At 37.3% G+C, this 20,298-nt stretch overlaps 1 protein-coding gene across 1 annotated transcript; it reads left to right on the forward strand.

Annotated features, from left to right (window-relative positions):
• The first annotated feature begins 117 nt into the window (after positions 1 to 117).
• On the forward strand, positions 118 to 19,679 carry LOC112559188 (phosphatidylserine synthase 2-like). Its single transcript, XM_025230197.1, is given in 14 exon segments — positions 118 to 266; positions 2,963 to 3,311; positions 6,941 to 7,042; positions 7,405 to 7,487; positions 7,705 to 7,772; positions 8,188 to 8,319; positions 8,735 to 8,785; positions 9,248 to 9,361; positions 11,768 to 11,886; positions 12,482 to 12,596; positions 13,545 to 13,635; positions 13,638 to 13,689; positions 14,396 to 14,617; positions 15,553 to 19,679. Coding segments are annotated over 13 exon segments (1,392 nt in total). The 5' UTR covers positions 118 to 266; positions 2,963 to 3,174; the 3' UTR covers positions 15,659 to 19,679.
• Positions 19,680 to 20,298: the final 619 nt, after the last annotated feature.

A 20,298-nucleotide genomic window follows, 5' to 3' on the forward strand; every position in this document is an offset into this window, starting at 1 on the left:
ATATAATAAATGTTTCAAAAGTTTTCAATAAATAATAATATTTTTTATTTTAACATTATGATACACTTCTACGAGAAAATGTTCGAAACGGCGCCTTTATAAATGCATGTGAAAAAACAAACAAACCATAAGATCGCAGAGGCAGACGTTACATGCGGCCAGTGTCGCCTGATCATTCAGACGACCCACCGGTGACCCTTACACTCCTCAGATCAGACGACCGGCAGTTCTTAAATGATTACGTGCCATCTTTTCCATTAAAATGGGTAAGACACACAATTATTAAGGATGCTGATACTCTAGAAATAACTTAAAGATGAGTGCTGAAACTTAAGTACAATGTATCACGACGTAGACGCAGGGAAAAGCGGTAGCATGTATCGTATATTTTCCATCGTTAAGTACACATCTTTCATGGCAGCACGAGAAAATGTAACACTTCTTACACAATTGCAGCAGATAATGCAAACGATCCAGTAAATTTCTCGTCATTCGTGTAGCAATTTGTGTTCCAGCTAGTTACATAATGTGCGTCAAACATGTTTATAGTTCCATTTAATAATGCCACTGGCTTCAGTGTGTGTAAAGGCAGCATATTAAACATACAAAATAGGCTAACAAATTTCTTTCACTACATATAGTAATCGTTCGTCGCTGTTAGAGTTTTTTCTCCTTTCAGTGTTAACAGGAATTTACTGACCTGTTCGACATTAAAATCCAGTTTCTCCCTATTCAACCCACCCATGATTTTTTTCGCTCTTGGTCAAAACATCTCTCTTATACTTAATACATGTGGTGATTTTTGTACTTCATCTGTGTAGCACTGTATGAAACTTCAGTGCATAATGCAGATTTAATTTTGATAGCATATATTATACTATAATATAATCATTAAATCCTTAATTATAAAAGTTATAAAAAGTTTGAAAAATATTGAAACACTTGGCTTTAGAATCTGTGAACAGAGACAGGGAGAGACTGTTTTTTTTTTACTCTGTGTACAACTGTCCTCGTGTTTGTGTTACAGCCTGCAGCTGATCGTCCCTTACACACTTGTAGTTTTGAGCCCCATGTGTGTGCCTTTATGATTGATATCCTCTTTTGCAAGGGTTGACATTTGATGATGTTTGCTTTTGATGATGTTTGGCTTCCCTCAAAGCTGATGGGAAAATTTCAACATTTTGATATAGTTTCCACTGTTATTGTGAATACAGTGGCAACTGTTTCTTCTTTTTAACCTCTTCTTTTTAAAATTTTGATGTCTATTACCAAGGTCTGTTCAGTTCTTTCCTTGACAATAAAACATAACCCTTCTATTCACTTTTCAGATTCTGTTACCACATTTCATTCCATCTACAGTTGTTTTCTGATACATCCAGTTATCTGTTATATTTTGTATCACACCACTAGTTTGAGCACAGAGACAGTGGATAGTTGTCTGTGTTTCTGTGTATTGCATCACTTAATATTAAATGTGCTGAACAGTCACTATTTTTCAAGGAAAACAGCATGTATCTTTTTTGTCTAAAGAGTGATATTAATTGTTTTGGTTAACTCATGGTAAATGAATGTTTTGGTGCTCTCTGCATTTCTGATGGATTTGTCAATCTATTATTACTTTTAGAGATTACCATGAACATTTTATTGCAAGCACAAAAGTCAGTGTTTCTCACCTAAAGCATAGGCTGTTATTCTGTACATGTTTTATAAAGATTTGCGTGATTGCTTTTACAGTGTGTAGAAAACCTCTACTACTTTTCTATTTTTTGCTGATGTTAAATTTGAATGTTTAACAGATATACCCAGTGTGACTATAGGATGACATCTCTCTGTAGGAACATTTACCACAAATATTTTGGTGTTACACTGTAATGTGTTAGGATTAGTGACTGGTCTTTCTTTTTGTGTTATCTGCTTCTTAGGGTCATTCACCTAATGTTTTATAAATACATGTATTTATCTGGCATTACTATGACAATTTTGAGAGAAACTGGGCAGGTACAGTATTGGGACTAGAAAAATAAAAACAAAACATGCAAGAATTCAAGGATGAGATCTTGAGATTTAGAGCAGTGTGCCTGTCTAGGAGATAAAGTTTTACTTTTTTGGTAGAGGACACAAACCACGCAACTGCTAATTTGATCCTGAAGATTGTTTCTCCATTTTGGAGTCACCCACAGCATACCTTAGAGCAGTGGTTCTTAACTGGGGTTCGATCAAACCCTAGGGGTTCGGTGAGTCAGTCTCAGGGGTTCGGCGGAGCCTCCGCCATGGAGGTCAAGACACACCCGCAATTCGTGATGACACTAAAGAAGGGTTCGGTGAATTTGCATATGGAACTTGTGGGTTCTGTACCTCAAACAAGGTTAAGAACCACTGCTTTAGAGTATCACCATAGGATGTGGGAGTAAAGGCACAAGTATTGCTGAGACATGCTCAAAATTTCCAGGTGTTAAAAACATCTCATAATGTATTGTATGGTCAATGTGTCACCATTTTCCTGACTTCTTTGACAGGCTTGTTTAAAAAAAACAGCCCCAGGCAGTAATGTTGATCAGAGAGTTAAGCTAGAGAGCCGAAAAGCTCAAGTGCTTATTTAAGTGTTAATGTTCAAATATGAAAACTGGTTGATGTCACGAAGTGCAAGTTGTGCATGAGTTGGTCACCATCCATGAGCCCTGACGTGCTCACCATCGTGTCTCGTCCTATTCATCGCTCTACTCTCGCAGTTTTCTTCAGCCTCTCCTTTCCATCTTTAACCCTTTCCTTACCCTGTCGCTTTCATACGCATACGCACTCGTGAGCAGGCTGAAACAGACTACTTCTTGAAGTTATCTATAGACAAAGATTGCCTAGAATAATGTTTGCATGTGTTGAGAATGTGCATTCATGACAGCTGTTCATTTGTGTGTGTGTGTGAGAAAGAGTCGATTAAAACAACTGTTTTTCTTCTCTGTCGCAGGTAAACTGGCTCTGTGAGAGGAGGCACCATCACTCCCTCTCCCCCACACACTAATCAGCTCCCACAAAAGACGCATCCATTGTATGAACTTCAGGTGTTGTGGCTATGACAGTAACCTGGCACTAAAGACGTAGGGGGACGGGCACTTGCGCGCAGACACACACACACGCACTGTCAGATCGAGAGTTACAGTAAACGCGGGGAGTGACACTATGGCGTCTGCTCGGCGTGAGGAAGAGATGAGGCACACGGACCTACTCAGGATGCACAGTGCTACGGCCCACGACTGGGAGGGTGAGAAACGTAACAAAAAAGATTTCTACGACGATGGCACCATGTCTTTTTTTTGGTGAGTACCCGAAGGTGGGGGCAGCGAGCTCTTTTGTTTGCGACATGCCAAGATTTTTTTATCAGTAAATTTTGCGAGCGCTGCATTCGGTGAAATCGTGTGATTTGTGGCTAAGCATCTGTTCCTTACACGCATTGGAAGGTGGTGGTAGGGGGTGGATTTTTACACCGAGCCAGCAACTAATGCTCTATCATGGCAACTCAGCCAGCTCATTGCGAGCACGGGTGTGATACAACTTAACGTTGAGAGTGAAATCCGTTTTGGTAGTCGGTACTGTGAGAATGGGATTCAGTCGAGCTCTGACGGCTGCCCAGCTTCCCATGGTCTTTCTCCCTGCTATCCATTCTCCCCTCATATCCATGCACCCACAAATGGTGGAGACTAATCTAGGTAATCCAACTCTGATACTGTTGATAAAATTGCCCACATAAATGATTTTTTGAATTGATTATTTATACTGGTGTTATTAATTGGTTTGTCCAAAGACTTTAAATCAGATTGAATGACTGGTTTGTCATAGCGTATATTGGTCACTTTTCGCAAGAAGGAGAAATAAGTGGTTATGACATAGGTATAAGAGAGGCCAGTTAGAAAAATAGTTGAATGACGTTGAAGGATTATACACATGCGATTCAACATATTTCATTTTAAAATAAACTCGAAAGTGACAGCCTTGTACCTACGCGCCTTCAAAACAAAAGAACAATAATTCACTACTTATGGAAGATGGCATAGACAAATATCGACAACTTTAACGGCCACTAAAAATATCTGTACTGTGGCACCACGGATGTTCATAGGTTAGTGGCATGCACCTTTTGTCAGCTAAACCGTTCCCCATGTTGAAATGGTGGTTGGGTGAGGTCCAGAGGGCTAGTGAATTCTTTTTCAGTACAGGTAAAAGGTGTAACCCCTGTAGAGATATCAGGTGATAAGGAATGATCCACTAATTGAAGCTGGCTTTGAATGATCAGAAACTTTGAATGATCAAAAAAACCTGACTGCAATGTATAAAGATCTGGCTAGTCAAACTATGTCATCCTTGAATTCATTCCACAGGTGACGTGGTGGGGAATTGGCCCTTAGGCGATGTATTTGTATTAACAAAAGGCATTCACATGTGCCATGATAAAGTAATATAATGATCATGTGTATGTGCTGTGTTTCCTTTTTTGTGGTTTGTTAAAGGCTTTTAAAACACCCGATAAGGAAAGCAAACACTTGAGTGGGCCCTATAGTTGAGTGCCTCCCTTTACTCCCCAAGCATGAAAAAAGTAATATTTTTATGTCTGAAGTTTGAAGTTCCAAAATCAGTCTTGAGAATATTTGTTTTGGATAAGTTGAAAGATGTTTGTGAGCAGTTCTAAATGGGGAGTGTGCACTCCTATTATTGTTTGTGGTGCTTTTCTGTACCAGGTTTGCATCGCTTTCTAAAGACTGACTCAACAGGTTCACCAGTTTAACACTAAAGCACTTCAACCTTCTCTGTGCATTGAGTGTTTGGAATGTCCTTTGGATTATTTTAAAATATAACAGCTGAATTTGTATGGAGCAGAATTCGCATCATCTGGTATTGCATTATATGTGCTGTAGATTTGAATGGGGTTTACATGTATTGTTAAATGGTCTCTGAACTTTTCTTAGAACTTTTCGTGTGTTATCAGTAATAATAATAATAATAATATACAATCTATTTCTCCACTGTAAAGCAGACTCCTTGTGTTTTACACAAATAAAAGCAAATGATGCAATATAGAGTCAAAGCACATAGATCATATGTAGTTGAGAGAAATAATAAAGTACACAGAATAATAAGAATAATAAGAAATAGATATGGATGCATGAAACATAGCATGCTAATGTTATGTCTATAGAACAATTATTAATTACTGCTATTAATTATTAACCATCTGTATTTTAAGAAAGCATTTTTCAGAGAGTTTTCAGTGGTATTAACCATATAGTGTTGAGGAATAAATTTAATTTCAAAAGTGTTTGGATAGAATGAATGAAACCTTAATCATCTAAATCTTGATAGTCACATAAAGAAATAGTGAGATCTAATAACCCGAAGAAAAATATTTTTGAACTAGCCCCTGAATAAAGAATATGAAAAGACACATTTTGAGAACTCAAGCAATTTATTTTTAAATATTTTTTTTTAAGGGACTGTTTCCTTGCTTGAGAGATTAAAGAGAAAATTTCAGAGTTCCTTGCCTATGCATGTACATTGTATTTAGTTTATTGCTGCTGTGAAAAAGAAAGAGTAAGGCCAGTGGAAAATATGTTTTATAGCTCAAAACTTCAGATAAATACTTGAAATTTTGGTTTAGTGAAATGAGAACAATCCTGTGCTTTGAGAAGGCTAATCCTTTTCACAAATAGTGTGACAGAAAAGAGATTCTGATCTAAATATGGCATGCAAAAACACTGATGACATTCTAAACTATTAGTGGTGACAACTGTATGATTTGCTGGTTGATCTCTATATTAATTGAATAACATTGTCCACATCGGTTCCAAGATAATTGGTATTAAACAGAGGGACTTGACTTCCTTCTGTAATCAACAATTAATTAGGAAAGCTTACCACATTATGTATGGACATATGTATGAGCATGTGCTAGCGGGAGAATTTGTTTTATTAAGCTCCGGTAAACGCTATGCCATGCCAGTATGCAAAAGCAATAGGCATCTGAAATCTTTTGTGCCATCCGCAGTTGAGCTACTCAATCACAGATGAACTATCAGCGGTGTGTGTGATGGGTAGGTGTGCATGTGTGTGGTTGTGTGTGTGTGTTTTTTTTTCCCCCATATACATATATTTTGGAAACAGGGCACAGCTCCCATCTAAATTGCCCGTTGGGATTAATAAAGTCGGTTGTTATTGTTATTGAAGGTTGTATGCATCAGAAACAGGGCAGCATTCATCTTGCCATCTGGTTTTTGCATATTGATAGCATGGGTAATCTCAGTGCATGTTAATGCCATTGAGGATGCACATGGTTGATCAAATCAAATCAAATCAAAACAGACTTTATTGTCTGTCCAGGATACCCAGGACAGAAATTTGTCTTCGCTCACAAGGGCAGGCATACATATACAGACATTTAACACAGTGAGGAGTAAAAGTTAGGAGTAAAAAAGTGTAGATTGCACAGTTCCATCAAAGCAGTTTACGTTTATCCTAACAACAAACCTTGGGTGACCAAGGGCCTAAAAGCAGTGCTTAACAAAAAGAAACATGTGTTTTTCATGGGTTCTGCCTACGACAGAAAATTGGTACATAGAGAGGTCCATGATGCTATCCGTTGGGTCAAGGTGAAACACAAGTCAAAAATCGAGTCTCAGTTTGTTACAGGTAACATCCGAGTAGCTTGGCAGGGACTCAACAACATGGCCAATGTTGATGATCGGAGTCAGGGGTCGAAAGCCAAAATCTCGATCTCAGGCGTTGAGAGTACGGCCATGCCTAATGCGCTGAATGCTTTTTTTGCTCGTTTCGAGTCTCATGACTTCTCAATGCAAATGAAAGATGTGCGTAGTTCTCTTCACCCTGTACAGAAGGTTGAGATTTGTCATGAGTAATTTATGTTATAATTGATGTTATGTTTGGTCTGCTGACACAGGCGTGCGCACACCATCACTGCTTTGGTCATCTTCAGTGGTTTCCTGGTGTACGTGGCAGTAGTGGAAGAAGGAGTGACTGACAGAGACTACAATGCTAAAAGGTTTGCACAAGAAACATTCAACACTTTCTGTTGATCCACACACACACCTGGGAATTAATAGATACATGTAGTGAGTTTAAAGTTCTTTGTTGCCGTTTAAATGGGCACATGCTAATTTCTTTCTATTGTGGGTGAGGGAGAGTTTGACTTAAATTATTTGAGACGAATCTGGCTAGAACTGCAAACAGGCTGAGGAGACATTTCTGGGAAGAAATTAAAAAATATGGACTAAGAAATAGCTAATCATTGCTATTATTTTGGGAGTTTATTACCCTTATAATTGCTTGCTTTTGGGAACATTTAACCTTCTTTTTAAATTATGACAATTTTAATTATGAAATGTTCTCCTATTTTCTTTTCAGAGGTCTAATGGCAGTCATTTTAGCATTCTTGTTGTTTGGGGTTATCCACACACCTGACGGCGTTTTTATTCGCCCACATCCTGGTAAGACATTTGGAAAAAAACCCACACTTCAGTGCCAGAACTAACACTTTGTTGGCTCATAGAGTACATTTAATAACATCTACTGGGTACCTTCAAAATGGAATGCTTAAGATTTTAACCTGAAAGAGAGAAAGCTAGAGGTTTCACTGTATCTGATCATTGTGGAGTGCGATGAAAGCACATGTAACTGATAGTGCTGTCCTTTCTCTCTGTGCAGCTTTGTGGCGTCTGGTTCTCTGCTTGAGTATTGTTTATGAACTAGCCTTGGTCTTTCTTCTGTTTCAGGTAAGTATCCTTGCATGACATTAGCAGAGTGAAATTGATACCATGTGTACCACTGCAGTAAACTTTAATAGACCTTGTTTGTCTGTCCATTTTGCAAAGTAGTATTGTAGGCCATAATGCTGGGATATTTAATTAACATCAATAGAATGAAATAGGGGAGGAAAATTGCGAAGGTTGTTGGAAGCTCGTAAGTAACAGTTAATTGTAAATTTCCAGGCCTACGTTTAAAGAATGAAATACATAGGTACACTATCTTACCCACCCTCATACACACCACACACAAGCACACACACTCTTTCTTTCGTTTTATATTTTTTTAACCTTCACAGTTTTGAAAATAAAACATCTTGCTAATGGAAAAATGTGAGACATCAGCTGGCTTGTTTTGTTACATCATTGTCTTGTGTAATTCCAGACGGTAGATGATGCTCGGCAGTTGATGAAACATTTTGATGACAAGCTGGGTAAGCCTTTGCCGGAAAAAGACTATGGTGGAAACTGCTTTATCTATGATTCCAACCACACCAACCCATGGCATAATTTGGAGGTGGGCTGCTATTCTGCCTTTGTTTGATGCAAACCATTTGCGTTAATGCCAGTCTCATGTTTATCAAAGTCAAATAAAAGTGTTTGAGAAACAAGCTGGTTGCAACAAAGACTTGCTGCAATTAATGGTTCTCCAAACATGAAATCCTACTAAGTCTATAGTTAAAATCTATGTCTGTGCAGAAGTTTTGATCCATTTTCATTAATTTTAAATAATTTTCTCTTTTTTCCTGTTTATTGAAGAGGGAGGGGGCAGGTGATTTGTCTCTGAAACATTTACAATTTTTGTCATTTGCCTTAAATTGAAGATGTGCTTTTTAAATCACAATATCACAAAGTAATCTGATTCATACCTGTTTGAAATAAAACATTGCTTGACTGATTGATTGCAAGCAGCCTGTCACTGTCTTTCACAGGATAAAGTGGATGAATTTGTGCCAACGCATTTTTTTGGATGGTGGTTAAAGGTATTTTTGTTTGTTTGTTTGTTCACCAGTGGTTAAAAACTAAAAAGTAGCTGTAATAGAATAGTTGTTTAAAAATTTTTTTCAGGGAAGTAGGAAGAAATTGTGTGGGGTCCTAAGTATTACATTGGCATTTTTATTTTCTTGATGAACTTATAGATTCAAATTCCTCTCTGAAGAACTGATAAAGTGAACCACATGAAGACAGGCAATCAGTTATTTTAAAGGTTTGAAATATATATATATATGACAAATTTTTATTTGATTATTTTTGAGATTAAGTTGTAAAATACAATGCTCATTCTGTGTAGTGGCCATGGAAAATTCAGAAATACTGGAAATGTGACAAAGTTCTGAAATTTGGAAGAGGCTGGTTTATAATGAGAGAGGCTAAGCATAAAAAAGAGCACATTATATTCCAGTCTGCGCAGTGTAGTTCACATATTTGCATGTTTTGTTTGACAGACACTTATCCTCAGAGACTGGTGGCTGTGCACTATTCTCAGCATTATGTTTGAGGTGCTGGAGTACACACTGGAGCATCAGCTACCAAACTTCAGTGAATGCTGGTGGGACCATGTGAGTTAAATAATTGAATAAATAAAGAAATAGTGAGAGTGAGAGAGCACGTTAGTACTGCTCTTTCTTCCTTTTTTTCACCCCTCAACAAAGTTTGATGGAGTTTATTCCCTAATAGCAGTTTCAGATCGATGCTATATGATAACAGTTTAAAACTGAGTTGTTTTTAAATAAAATCTTGCAATTTTGCTCATTTCTTCTTTTTGACAAATGCACACTAAACACCATGTCATCTTTGTATCGGTTCATAGATCTTGGTAAAACTCATATTGTGTCAAAAAGAGATAAATTGACTGCATTGTTTTCCACTGTTTTAACTATTGACTGGCAGCTATGTAAACTGCTGTCAACATATTATGTGAACATTTCTTAAAATCATTTAGATACATTCATATTTGTGCGGTGTATTTGTCTACTCTTGTTCCTGTCAGAGGAATAGTAGCAGCATTTACTTGTGCTTAACAACCCTTTTTCAACATGCTTCATAGTGACTGAGAAAGAAAAAAAAAGGACTTGTGAGCTTCTGGATAACCAAATGGGAACTTTTCGCGCAAGAGTGAGCATCTATCAAGGGTAGCATGTCACTGGTAATATTCCACATTTGTTTTGGAGAACATCATCGTAGGATCAGTACCATTCGTCATTATCTCACTGCTGATGCAACTAAAACTCTAATCTGTGTCTTTGTACTGTTGAGGATGGACTAGTGAAATTCTCTTTTAGCCAAAGTTCCCATGTATCTTCTTGACATACGTCAAATATCCAGAATAACGCTGGTCACCTCATCTGCAAACCATCTAGATGTGAACATCTATCACCTATCACACACTCTCTTCACTGGCTGCCAGTCGTAGTCTGTATAGCCTACAAACTTTCCACTTTGACGTACTCTGCCATTTATGGCACTGGTCCTCAGTACCTCTCCGAACTCACTCTTAGCTATATGCCCGCACAACCTTTTCACTCATCTTCTGACACCAGGCTTCTTCGAGTCCCACTAGCTAAGAGAAAGACTTATGGACAGGGTCTTTCTCCTACCAAGCCCAATCAAATTGGAACGGATAACCTGTCAGCCTTCGTCACTCTGATTCTCTTGCCTCCTTTGAGTTTAAACTTTAAGACACATCTTTTCCAAACTACCACTTCACTGTGACCCTGTCCTGACCATGAGCATGTATAACGTGCCTATAATTTACTTTTGTATGAGTAGTGGATTTTTTTAGAAGTGAGCATGTCTGTCATGTAAATATGGGTGCATGGTTGTTAATGATTTAGTTTATGTATGAAAGGCAATACATAAATCCTCCTCATCATTATTATTATTATGTGAGAAACCATCGAGACTATCACATTTTCATTTCCATCGATAGAAGGCCTGCCTGCAACCTACATTTTGCAGACTTCCTTCCCACAGCAGGTACCAACATTGAACTGCAAGACCATACCGCTGACCGACAATTCAGACACAGAATGTAGGTCATTGATGAGCAGGATTGGGGTCATTAGCAAAGGCAAAGTAGAGATCTTCATGAACAGAGTACAACTTGAGGAAGTGAATGATAAAACTGGGTAGCCACTCTTTTCAAATATGTCAGCACCATGCTAGACATCTGCATTAGGATTGTGTCAGTGACAGGAGCAACAGCCAGGCAGGCTATAATCTGGCACAAAAGCAGCATCAGGTTTGCTTCCAAGCACAGACTGTACAAGTCCTTTGTAATTGCCATCCTGCTGTATGAAGAAGAGATGTTGACTCTGCTTGCTGATAAGGAGAGAATACAAGCATTCAGTACCAAATTCCTATGGAGGCTGTTTTGAATCTCTTTCATGGAAGGCAAAACCAGTGACTTTGTATGGAGCATGGTTGCCACCTTGGCAGGCCACCAATTGAAACAGGCTAAAGTGGCAAGCCTTGTCATTTGCTAGGTTTATCCAGTTGTCTGGCCTGATTACAAGAACTGGTGGATCAGCATAGCCCTTTGTCAACTGGTGCCAGTCAAGAGATTAATTAATGAGGGAGAGAGATTGTGTATATGTGTATGCATGTGATCATGTGAACCAAAGAACTACTTTTTTTCAAAATGTATTTTATGCAAAATAACTAAAATGGGCAATTGTACCTACTTGAATTTTGTACCTCTTATGTGCATATTCACTGGATTAAAAATACATGTGATAAAAAAATAAAGAGATAAATCAGTTGTAACAGGGATAAAACATAAGAAGATAGAGAAGAGAATATTGAGATTGATGGAAACTGGTGCTGAAGATTTTTGCTTCAATAATCTTTACTTCATCTTCATGAATACAGTATAACAGTGGTGTTGTTCAAGAAAATCATGGTATTGCGGTATAGACCAAAGGACATGTATTTGTTACACATGTATTGGTTACTTTTGTGTGCAGTGGATCATGGATGCCATTGTATGTAATGGTTTGGGTATTTACCTGGGTATGAAGACCTTGAACTATCTTTCCATGAAGCCATATCACTGGCGAGGGATGTGGAACATTCCAACATATGGGTGAGCTGTTGTGAGGATATTTATAAGACTTTTGTTAAAAAAAAAACCTGCATTCTCTTGATTTTTTTATGAGTCTGCATTTTAAAGAGTGATGCATTAGCTTTAACCCTTAAACATTCAACTTTTTTTAAAAATGCAGTCTGAATTCTGAGACCTGAATAACAACTGAAATAGAGTAACTTTATATCTCTGTAAGAGAGTGCTAGGAAAAAAATTTACATACAAGAGCACACTTAGATACGTATGCATGCTTACCCACACATTTACAGAAGTACAAGCATTAATAGGGAAGAGGTTAGCCCATTAGAGCACTGGTGTTCAAACCCAGAGATGTTCTAGTTTGATGCTTAGGTGGAAAAGTGAACTTCCCCCAGTCAACACAACTGCTGGAAATGGGTACTTGACTCCTTAAAAGGTAGGGCAAGATCAAAGTGAGAGGAGATGGACACCATCCTCACAAAAAGATTGCTTCAAGAAAAGAGTGGTCTCCAAGGCTTACTCCCGAATGACCGAAAGGTTAGGGGATGACATTTAGGCATCATTAAAATCTAAAGAATAATGGGTTAATGGTAGTTTCCATGGTAATATATTACAGAGGCAAACTGAAGCGATTGGCAGCCCAGTTCACTCCCTACAGTTGGACAGACTTTGATTGGAAACCCACCTCCAGTCTCAAGCGCTGGATGGCCATGCTGGCAGTCATAGCGATTGTAAGTTTCATTTACCCCTAATTCAGCATAGACTCTTCCTCTCATGCAAGCATAAGATTGAAGATGAAGTGCATATGTTGTTTGATTGTCCAGCCTATGACAGTTACAGATCGAAAGTTGATGTTTTAAAATCTACAATACCATATGAACAGGACACAGACGGAACTATACAAGTCTTTATAGATAACTCTGAAACAATCGTCAAACATCTAGATATCTGTATTAAGTATTTTAAAACAGAAATAAAATGAATACTGTGTCGGAAACATAAAGAAATGTTAATTATGCATAGATAATGCTGTAAATATTGTGGATGCTGTTTTATTTCTTTTAATTTCCCCCTTGAAACAAACTAAAGTGCTTTCTTAATAAAGAATTTGTTTCTCATTGCATTATAACATGAAGTAAAGGTGTTTTTGAAAAGCTTGTTTTAGATCTGAAAGCTTGTTAAACATATAAGCTTGCCGTTTTCTTTCAAAGCTATTTGTGAGCATTTGTTTTTCTGTTTTACTCTCTGATAATCCAAAAAAAAAAAAAAAAAAAGATGCATTTCATGCCTTTAACTCAATGTCTAAACATTGTTTATAAGAAAAACAAAGTGAGTTAATGATAAATAGACATTAAGAACAAGGTTAGTCGACTGCTATGATAGCATTGTATGAAATATTTTGGTGTATAGCTTAAGTGGAATAACTGTTAATGCAAAAATTTTGCTTTTAGGCAGTAAGTTCTGGTTATAAAACTGTGGGGACTGCTGATTTTAGTATTGAGCAATAACAGTCTTTTGGTTCATATTTTCTTTTTGATAAACTTTTGAGTCTGTGTGTGAGAGAGAGTGTGTATGTTATGCATTGAAAGTTATCATTGTTAGAATTAAAAAGTTTTTCTTTATTTTGTTCTCCTTGTTATGCTGTCCTTTTTTAAAGCAAAAGTTGTCTTTGATTTCAGTTTCTGCTGGCAGAACTAAACACATTCTATCTGAAATTTGTGCTGTGGATTCCACCTAAACATTACCTGTGTGTCAGTCGCCTGGTCTTCTTCTCTTTATGGGAGCTGCAGCTATGCGGGAAACATTCCAGTATCTGGATGACCCGTCAGTACCTTGCCAATAATAAAATTAAAATAATCTTTCTTTTGGAACTACTTTTCGTTCTTAAATATTACACATTTTTCTAAGCTGCATGCTAGCTGACCGACGTTTAGCAGTTTAAATTCATGTGCTTTCTTTTTCTTGTTTTTAAGAGTTGAACCAAAAGATGGTGTCACATTTTTTATCAGTACCAAAAGAAAAGCAGATCAAAAGAATAAATTTGTGTTGTAGAATTTATTAGCTGCGGCATAAATACTACTTTTTAACAGAACAATCCATGGAAAACAATGGTAGCTACTGGCATAAATGGTTGTGGGTCTGAGGAACATTTCATGATTTAAAAAAAAGTGTGAGAAAATAATTGACATTGAGGTATGCATTTTATCAAGCGTTTGATTTTAGTTACTGATTTTGCTGATATTTGTTGACTTGTTAATTTCCTTCATGTTTTGACACATCAGTTGTAAGTAGGGGGAAGGAGTTTGATTGCACAATCATGGCCCCTTGGATTTATCGTTGTGGTTTACAATTTTGTGGGAACATGATAGTGATTGTCTTGCTTTGTAGTGATTTTTGCTGTTTTCTTAAATTTAAAAATGTTTAATTTTACTGTACTTGACTTATCTTTCAGGGTGTCACCATTGTCATAGCACCAAACCTATTAGTAATACACTAGTACTTCACTTTGTAATGATGTTCTCTTTTGCAGCAACTGCAAAAAGGTTGGTCGTCAGTCATGGCTGATTGCAGCTATCATCATCACGGAGTTCCTCATTGTGCTTAAATTTGATTGGGAAACTGTCACCAAGCCCATCCCTCAGCCAGTAGCTAGTGTTTGGGGTGTGGGGCTCCTCTGTTTGGTTGTCTGGACTATCTTCAAATTTTATATTTTGAGAGATGTCAAGCATGATGTGCCTTCTCCTGTTGAGGGGTAAGTACTGATTTCCACCTTCTACCTATGTAGTTCTACCTTCCCAACCCCTGCAAAATTTCCAGGCTTGACTACTACTGAAAGGTTGACCTGAAATCAAAATTATTTTCAGGTAAAATGGGTTGAATTCACCATAAGATACATCCCAAAATTTCAAGTGAAAAGCTGTTTGTGAGATATATGCTCTTAAACATTGCAGTTCTTACCTAAGCTTTGGATGGAAGTCAAGTCTAATTTCCCAGGGTGTCACAAAAGTAGCTCAGCTTCTTTGACCATTTGCTGATTCAACTGTGGCATAAGTTGATTTTACCACAGCCTATAGTTGATTTGACCACGTCATCCCTGTGATAAGCAAGGAATGTATTTTTTCTTGCTCATTCACAGGTATCCACATGACACATTAATTTGTATAGTAGCCATTTCTCATTTGAAAACAATTTGCTGACCTACTTTTATCATGCAGCCTACATATAATTTGTGTTGAATAATAATGTAGCTTTGTTTACATATGAGAGGCGTGTCATTACACAGAACAGTCACTTCTGTACTCAGGGACTGAATTGACTTAGCACTGTGGTCAAATCAACTGCGGGTTGTGGATGAATAGACTTGTGTGTGGTCAGATCAACTTGGTTGATTTGTTACATTGACCACACCTTGCTGACTAGGCAACCCATTCATATACCTGAAGCTTTCACACTTTGCTCTTTAGTTTACCAGTATTTTGGAGGTTAAGTTCATGTTCTACTTGGTTTAGCCTGTTTCAAAGTCATATTCAAAAAGTAGCTGTATATAGGTGAGCCAAGATGCAACTTAAAATTATTTATGCACCTACTATTTTTGCATGCACAGGTAAGCATGAAATAAATCAGTCACATATCAGGCTCTGCACCTGTAAATAAGTCTTGTGATTTGTCTCATATTTCTTGTTGCAGCAACAGCAGCAAACATTTTAGTGAGGCCACCAAGTCCAGTAGTGTGTCAGGAATGCAGCTTAGGTCACGCTCCTTCAAGAGCCACATTTTAAACAACAACCACTGACACATTCACAGGACATCATGTACAGAACGCTACTTCTGGAAGAGCCTGGAATCATTGATGCTGCACTGATAAGGTCTGCAGACTGTGACAATATTCTCTTCTTCATGTTTTCAGCATATCAAGGCTGGACAGTTGTTTTTGTGCCAGAAAGATCATAAAAATTATTTATACACATATACTCTGCTGCTTAGGGTGTAAACTACATGGAGCACAAAACTGCTTTTTAACTCAGGAATGTGTTGCAGGACAGCAGTTTCTTGACATGGAAGGTAGTAACTCTTATTTTGATTACAGAGTATAGGATTTGGAACATGCAAAGAACTTTTCTTTAACCTAATATAAGTGCATAATATCTGCAAAGATTTTTAAATTAGAAATGCAAAAACAACTTTTATGTGAATTTTATTATTGACAGTAAATTATTTGTTACTATCAAGGCCAAAAATGTGTACATTCATATGTTTTTACAGAGCATTATTAGTTGCTTTTGTAATCACTATTTTTAGTATTAATTTTTTTCAGATGATTGTATATTTGCCATAAGATTTTTGTCTTAAAGCAGTAATTTATCAAAACAAAGAGAGCTTATGTGCCCTGTACGTTGACCTGCCTTAAATACAATCAAAAAGCCATAACCATGATTTTACCATTGAGGAGTTGTGTACCTCAATGAATTAGCATTTAGACAAGACAGACTTGTTGATCCTGTTTCATTTGATGAATAAATGTATGATGGCATGTAGAGTGTAAAGTTACACTGTTTACTTAATGTCTGTAAATGACTGCAAAAGACTTTAATTGCAAGTATTTTGAAATAAATCTTGAGATTTTGACACTTTCTTTAAATTCACAAATGTGGGACATCATTCTGTCAGCTGACAATAACAGACCTAAAAACCAGACAGTTTTCAGAATGTCCTTCCTTTTTCAAAGAAGTCTATTTTTTGGTGGTGGTTGGTGGGAGGGGCGAGGTGCATACTTAAGGACAGTGGGAGATATTCAGATTAATCAAAAGGTATAAAACTTAAGAAGAGCTTGCTTACAATGAGAACAAGGAAAATGTCCTTTTTGTGCAGCTGCCATTTTCACTAGCTATAAAGTTATGAGAGTAGCATGCAAGGAGAAAGTATTGCTAGAGTGAGTCCCTATACTGATGTCAGACACTCTGTATGATATGCTTTTCAAAATATTTTTGAATGAAATGTCTTTTGACTGTTTGTGGGTTCAGATTCAGCTGATAACCAAGATATGAGTAGCTTTTACTACAACTTAAAAAGCTTTAATTAAAATTTGGCCAAGTGCAGGTGAATTCCACATATTCTGTGTAAAATCATATAGGATGTAATGAATTCCACAGTTGCTCATTATAACGTGGTGTCATTTTAGCCTGTAGTAGATAGTCATATGACATAGGAGCTATTTTTGGCTTTATTTTTTACAAATAAAACGCTTTGCAGCTGTACCCTTAGCTTCGTATTTTTGCCAGCATTTGACCATTGATCTTGGTGCTATGGTACTAGAGTGATTCAAACAGTAATAAAAGATCCATACAGTGAAGACTTTTTCACATTTGTCCATGTTTACTATCTTTGCGCAGCCAGTGCTCTAAAGCAAATGTTTTTGTGGAATTTACTGTGAACTAGATAGTGTTTGCAAGGGATCTTTGCCTTTAGCCTGTTTTCACTTCCACAAAAGTATTCTGCTTAATTGTCCCCTCATACCACCCATTTCTGTGTAAAAGGAGAAATGAAAAGTTGACATGAAGTCTATCACATAATGAGCAGAGATTGAAGACGCATCCTTACCTTCTTGCTACTGGCATGATTGTATAAAGTTCTGTTTTCATCTCTGTTGCTAGCAGTAAGAATTTCAAGAGCTCACACATGCTGTGCCTTAGACAATGATGACAGTGGGGATATTTTTGGTAACCCTTGAAAACATTGTGGTGGTGTAATTTTCAAATTAACATGAGAGCTTTTTGCTGGTGATACCCAGCAGAACAGTTTGCCTTGTCAGGTCAGGGTGTGTGGGCTTGCTGATTACTGCAGAGGTTGTAGGGCTTCACTCTTTATCCAAAGATTTCTATAGGAAACGATGTCTGAAGAGTGAAGAGGTGGACAGTGTTTGCTTGAATTGCTTCCCTTGAGCTGGCTGTCAAATAATGATGACCTGTATCCTTATATGGAAGCATTGAGCTGGGAGATGTTGGCTGTTGAGAAATACAAAGTTATAAGATAAAACAAAATTGTCACAAATCAGGTCAGACTCCAGTGTTTAAAAAAACCCCCAACATTTCACTAGATTGTTATGTAAACTTACTAATTAAACATTTGAACAGAGCATAGCTTATGAAAATATCTGCTGATGTATGGATGTAAAAGCCCTTTTCCTTGTAGGTTCAGTACATGTAAAATAAAGGTATGCGTTGTTTGCTTTTTTTTTTTTTTAAACCTGTCCCTTCTTTACATGAACATAAAACTTCCAAGTATCTAGAATGCTAGTGTTGATATTTTAGGAGAGATTTATTCAGCAGGTTTGACCAACATTTAAAAAATGAACATCTTTAAAACAAAGGTTAAAAAAAACACCCAGGATGGTACAGTCAATAGTTTTCCCCAAATCCTGTGATGTTGTAATGGATCTGTGATCCAGTAGATTTTCCACTGATTTTGTGGACTCTGGTGATCTTGTAGTTTGTTCAGTCTTATCCAGAGCCATTGTTTTTATAAGGAATTCTGAAAGATCATGCTTGTAACATGTTTATAGCGTTGTGAACAAATCAGTAATCCCAGCCAGTTGTGATAACTTTCTGGAGAGCACCATGCAAGTAAAAAAATGTACAAGTATATTAAGTTGACATGGTTACCATTTAAGCTTTCTGACTGCACTTAGTTATGTGCTGCTGACTGTTTATTGACAGATCAGGGCGGAAATTTGTCTGTCATTTGACATATCTATACATATGTATTGAAAAAGTTTTTTTTCATATTTTTCTTTCTATGGGATTAGAGCATAAAAGAAAAAAAAAGGTCTAAAATATTTGTGTTTATATTGTAGGGTATTTTATCCTACTTCTTTTCATATTAGGTGAATTATTTGTGTTTACAATTCATTGTGTTGATGCAGTCAACTTTCATTTCACTTTCGATAGCTTTGTACTAGTCAAACCATTTCTCCAGTCTTTCTGAAAATTGGAACTTTGTAGAAATCTATCTGTATGGTTATTTTAAGATATCTTGTTGGCCTGTACTAAATATTTTTGAGTAATTATTTTGTATACATCAAAAATAAATTGCCTTTTAATTTTTGCTTTTGGTCTTGTGACAATGGGCAGATAACTGGTATTGGTATGTTTGTTTTTTCTTTGCTTTCTGTTCCTCTCACTGCCATGCCCCAAAAAACAATATTGCTGCTGTCCAGAGAATATGGTACATTAAATAAGTGCAGCAGATGTCTGTTTGTTCTTTGGATTCTTAGGAAGCTGTGTTTGCTTTTTTCACAGAAACAGCATGATGCAGCAAATTTGAGGCATTTTTGAAATGAAGTCTGGCAGCTTTGCTGAATGCAAGCACACACACACCACATGCCACTGGTAGTTTAATATTTTTTCCTCTTCATAAATGTGAAATCCTGCAGACTATTTGTTGGGCTGAAAGTGGCATGTCAGGCATGTCTGGATAGGATGCAAGATGTGCATAGTTAACCTGTAGTGTATTGGTAATGGATGGAGACTTGCTGTCAATAGCAATTTGATGGTATTGAATGATTCAGATAGGTGTATGCCAGGTATCTGTGGAGAAAGACAAATGATTAAAGCATCAATGGTAGGGAAAGATGTCATTTTTCTTCACCCTCCTCTTTACCCCCAAGCATCCTTGATATTGGGGAGTATTCAGAAAATCAAAATAGGATGCCATGGAACAGTGTTACTGATGTTGTGTATGAATGTATGGTAATTCATAGACTTCAGTGTGTACTTCATGCCTTGAATGTACAGCCAATAAAATGAGTGAGGCAAGTCTATTTTGTTTTAATATTTGTGTGTGTTGTGTTTTGCATTAGTATGCATGCATGCATTTCAGCCTGCATTGTTCATGCCATTGTTTTGTATTAGCAGGGGTACCTAGGAGGCCACACTACAAATCTATGGCTCTGCTCGAGAGTCCTACCTTAAAATTCTTCATCCAGTTCATCATCAAGGGCTCCGCATCTGTTTGGGTGCCTTCCGCACCACTCCTGTACAAAGTTTGTATGCAGAAGCTGGTGAGCCTCCACTTTCTCTCCGTCGGTTGAAGCTCATGCTATCCTATGCCTGTCGCTTAAAATCATCCTGGAAATCCTGCGTATCGTTCTGTCTTCAGACCTCAGCGTGCTGCCCTGTATGCCATTCGTACCAAGGAGCAAAAGCCTCTATCACTCCGAATAGCACCTCACCTTCAAGCTGCTGGAGTAGATATCAATCAGGTAGAGCCTTTACCTCTGCAAACAACTCCTCCTTGGACCCTTCCTGTTCCAGAGATCCGCTTAGATCTTACAACTTTCAAAAAAGGGGACACTAGTGACCCCATCTACCTTCAACACTTTCGTAAACTTATTTCTGATTATCCTGAATTCTGTTCAGTCTTTACAGATGGCTCCAA

This window comes from Pomacea canaliculata, linkage group LG3 (assembly GCF_003073045.1).
Source record: "Pomacea canaliculata isolate SZHN2017 linkage group LG3, ASM307304v1, whole genome shotgun sequence".
Taxonomy (NCBI): Eukaryota; Metazoa; Mollusca; class Gastropoda; order Architaenioglossa; family Ampullariidae; genus Pomacea; species Pomacea canaliculata.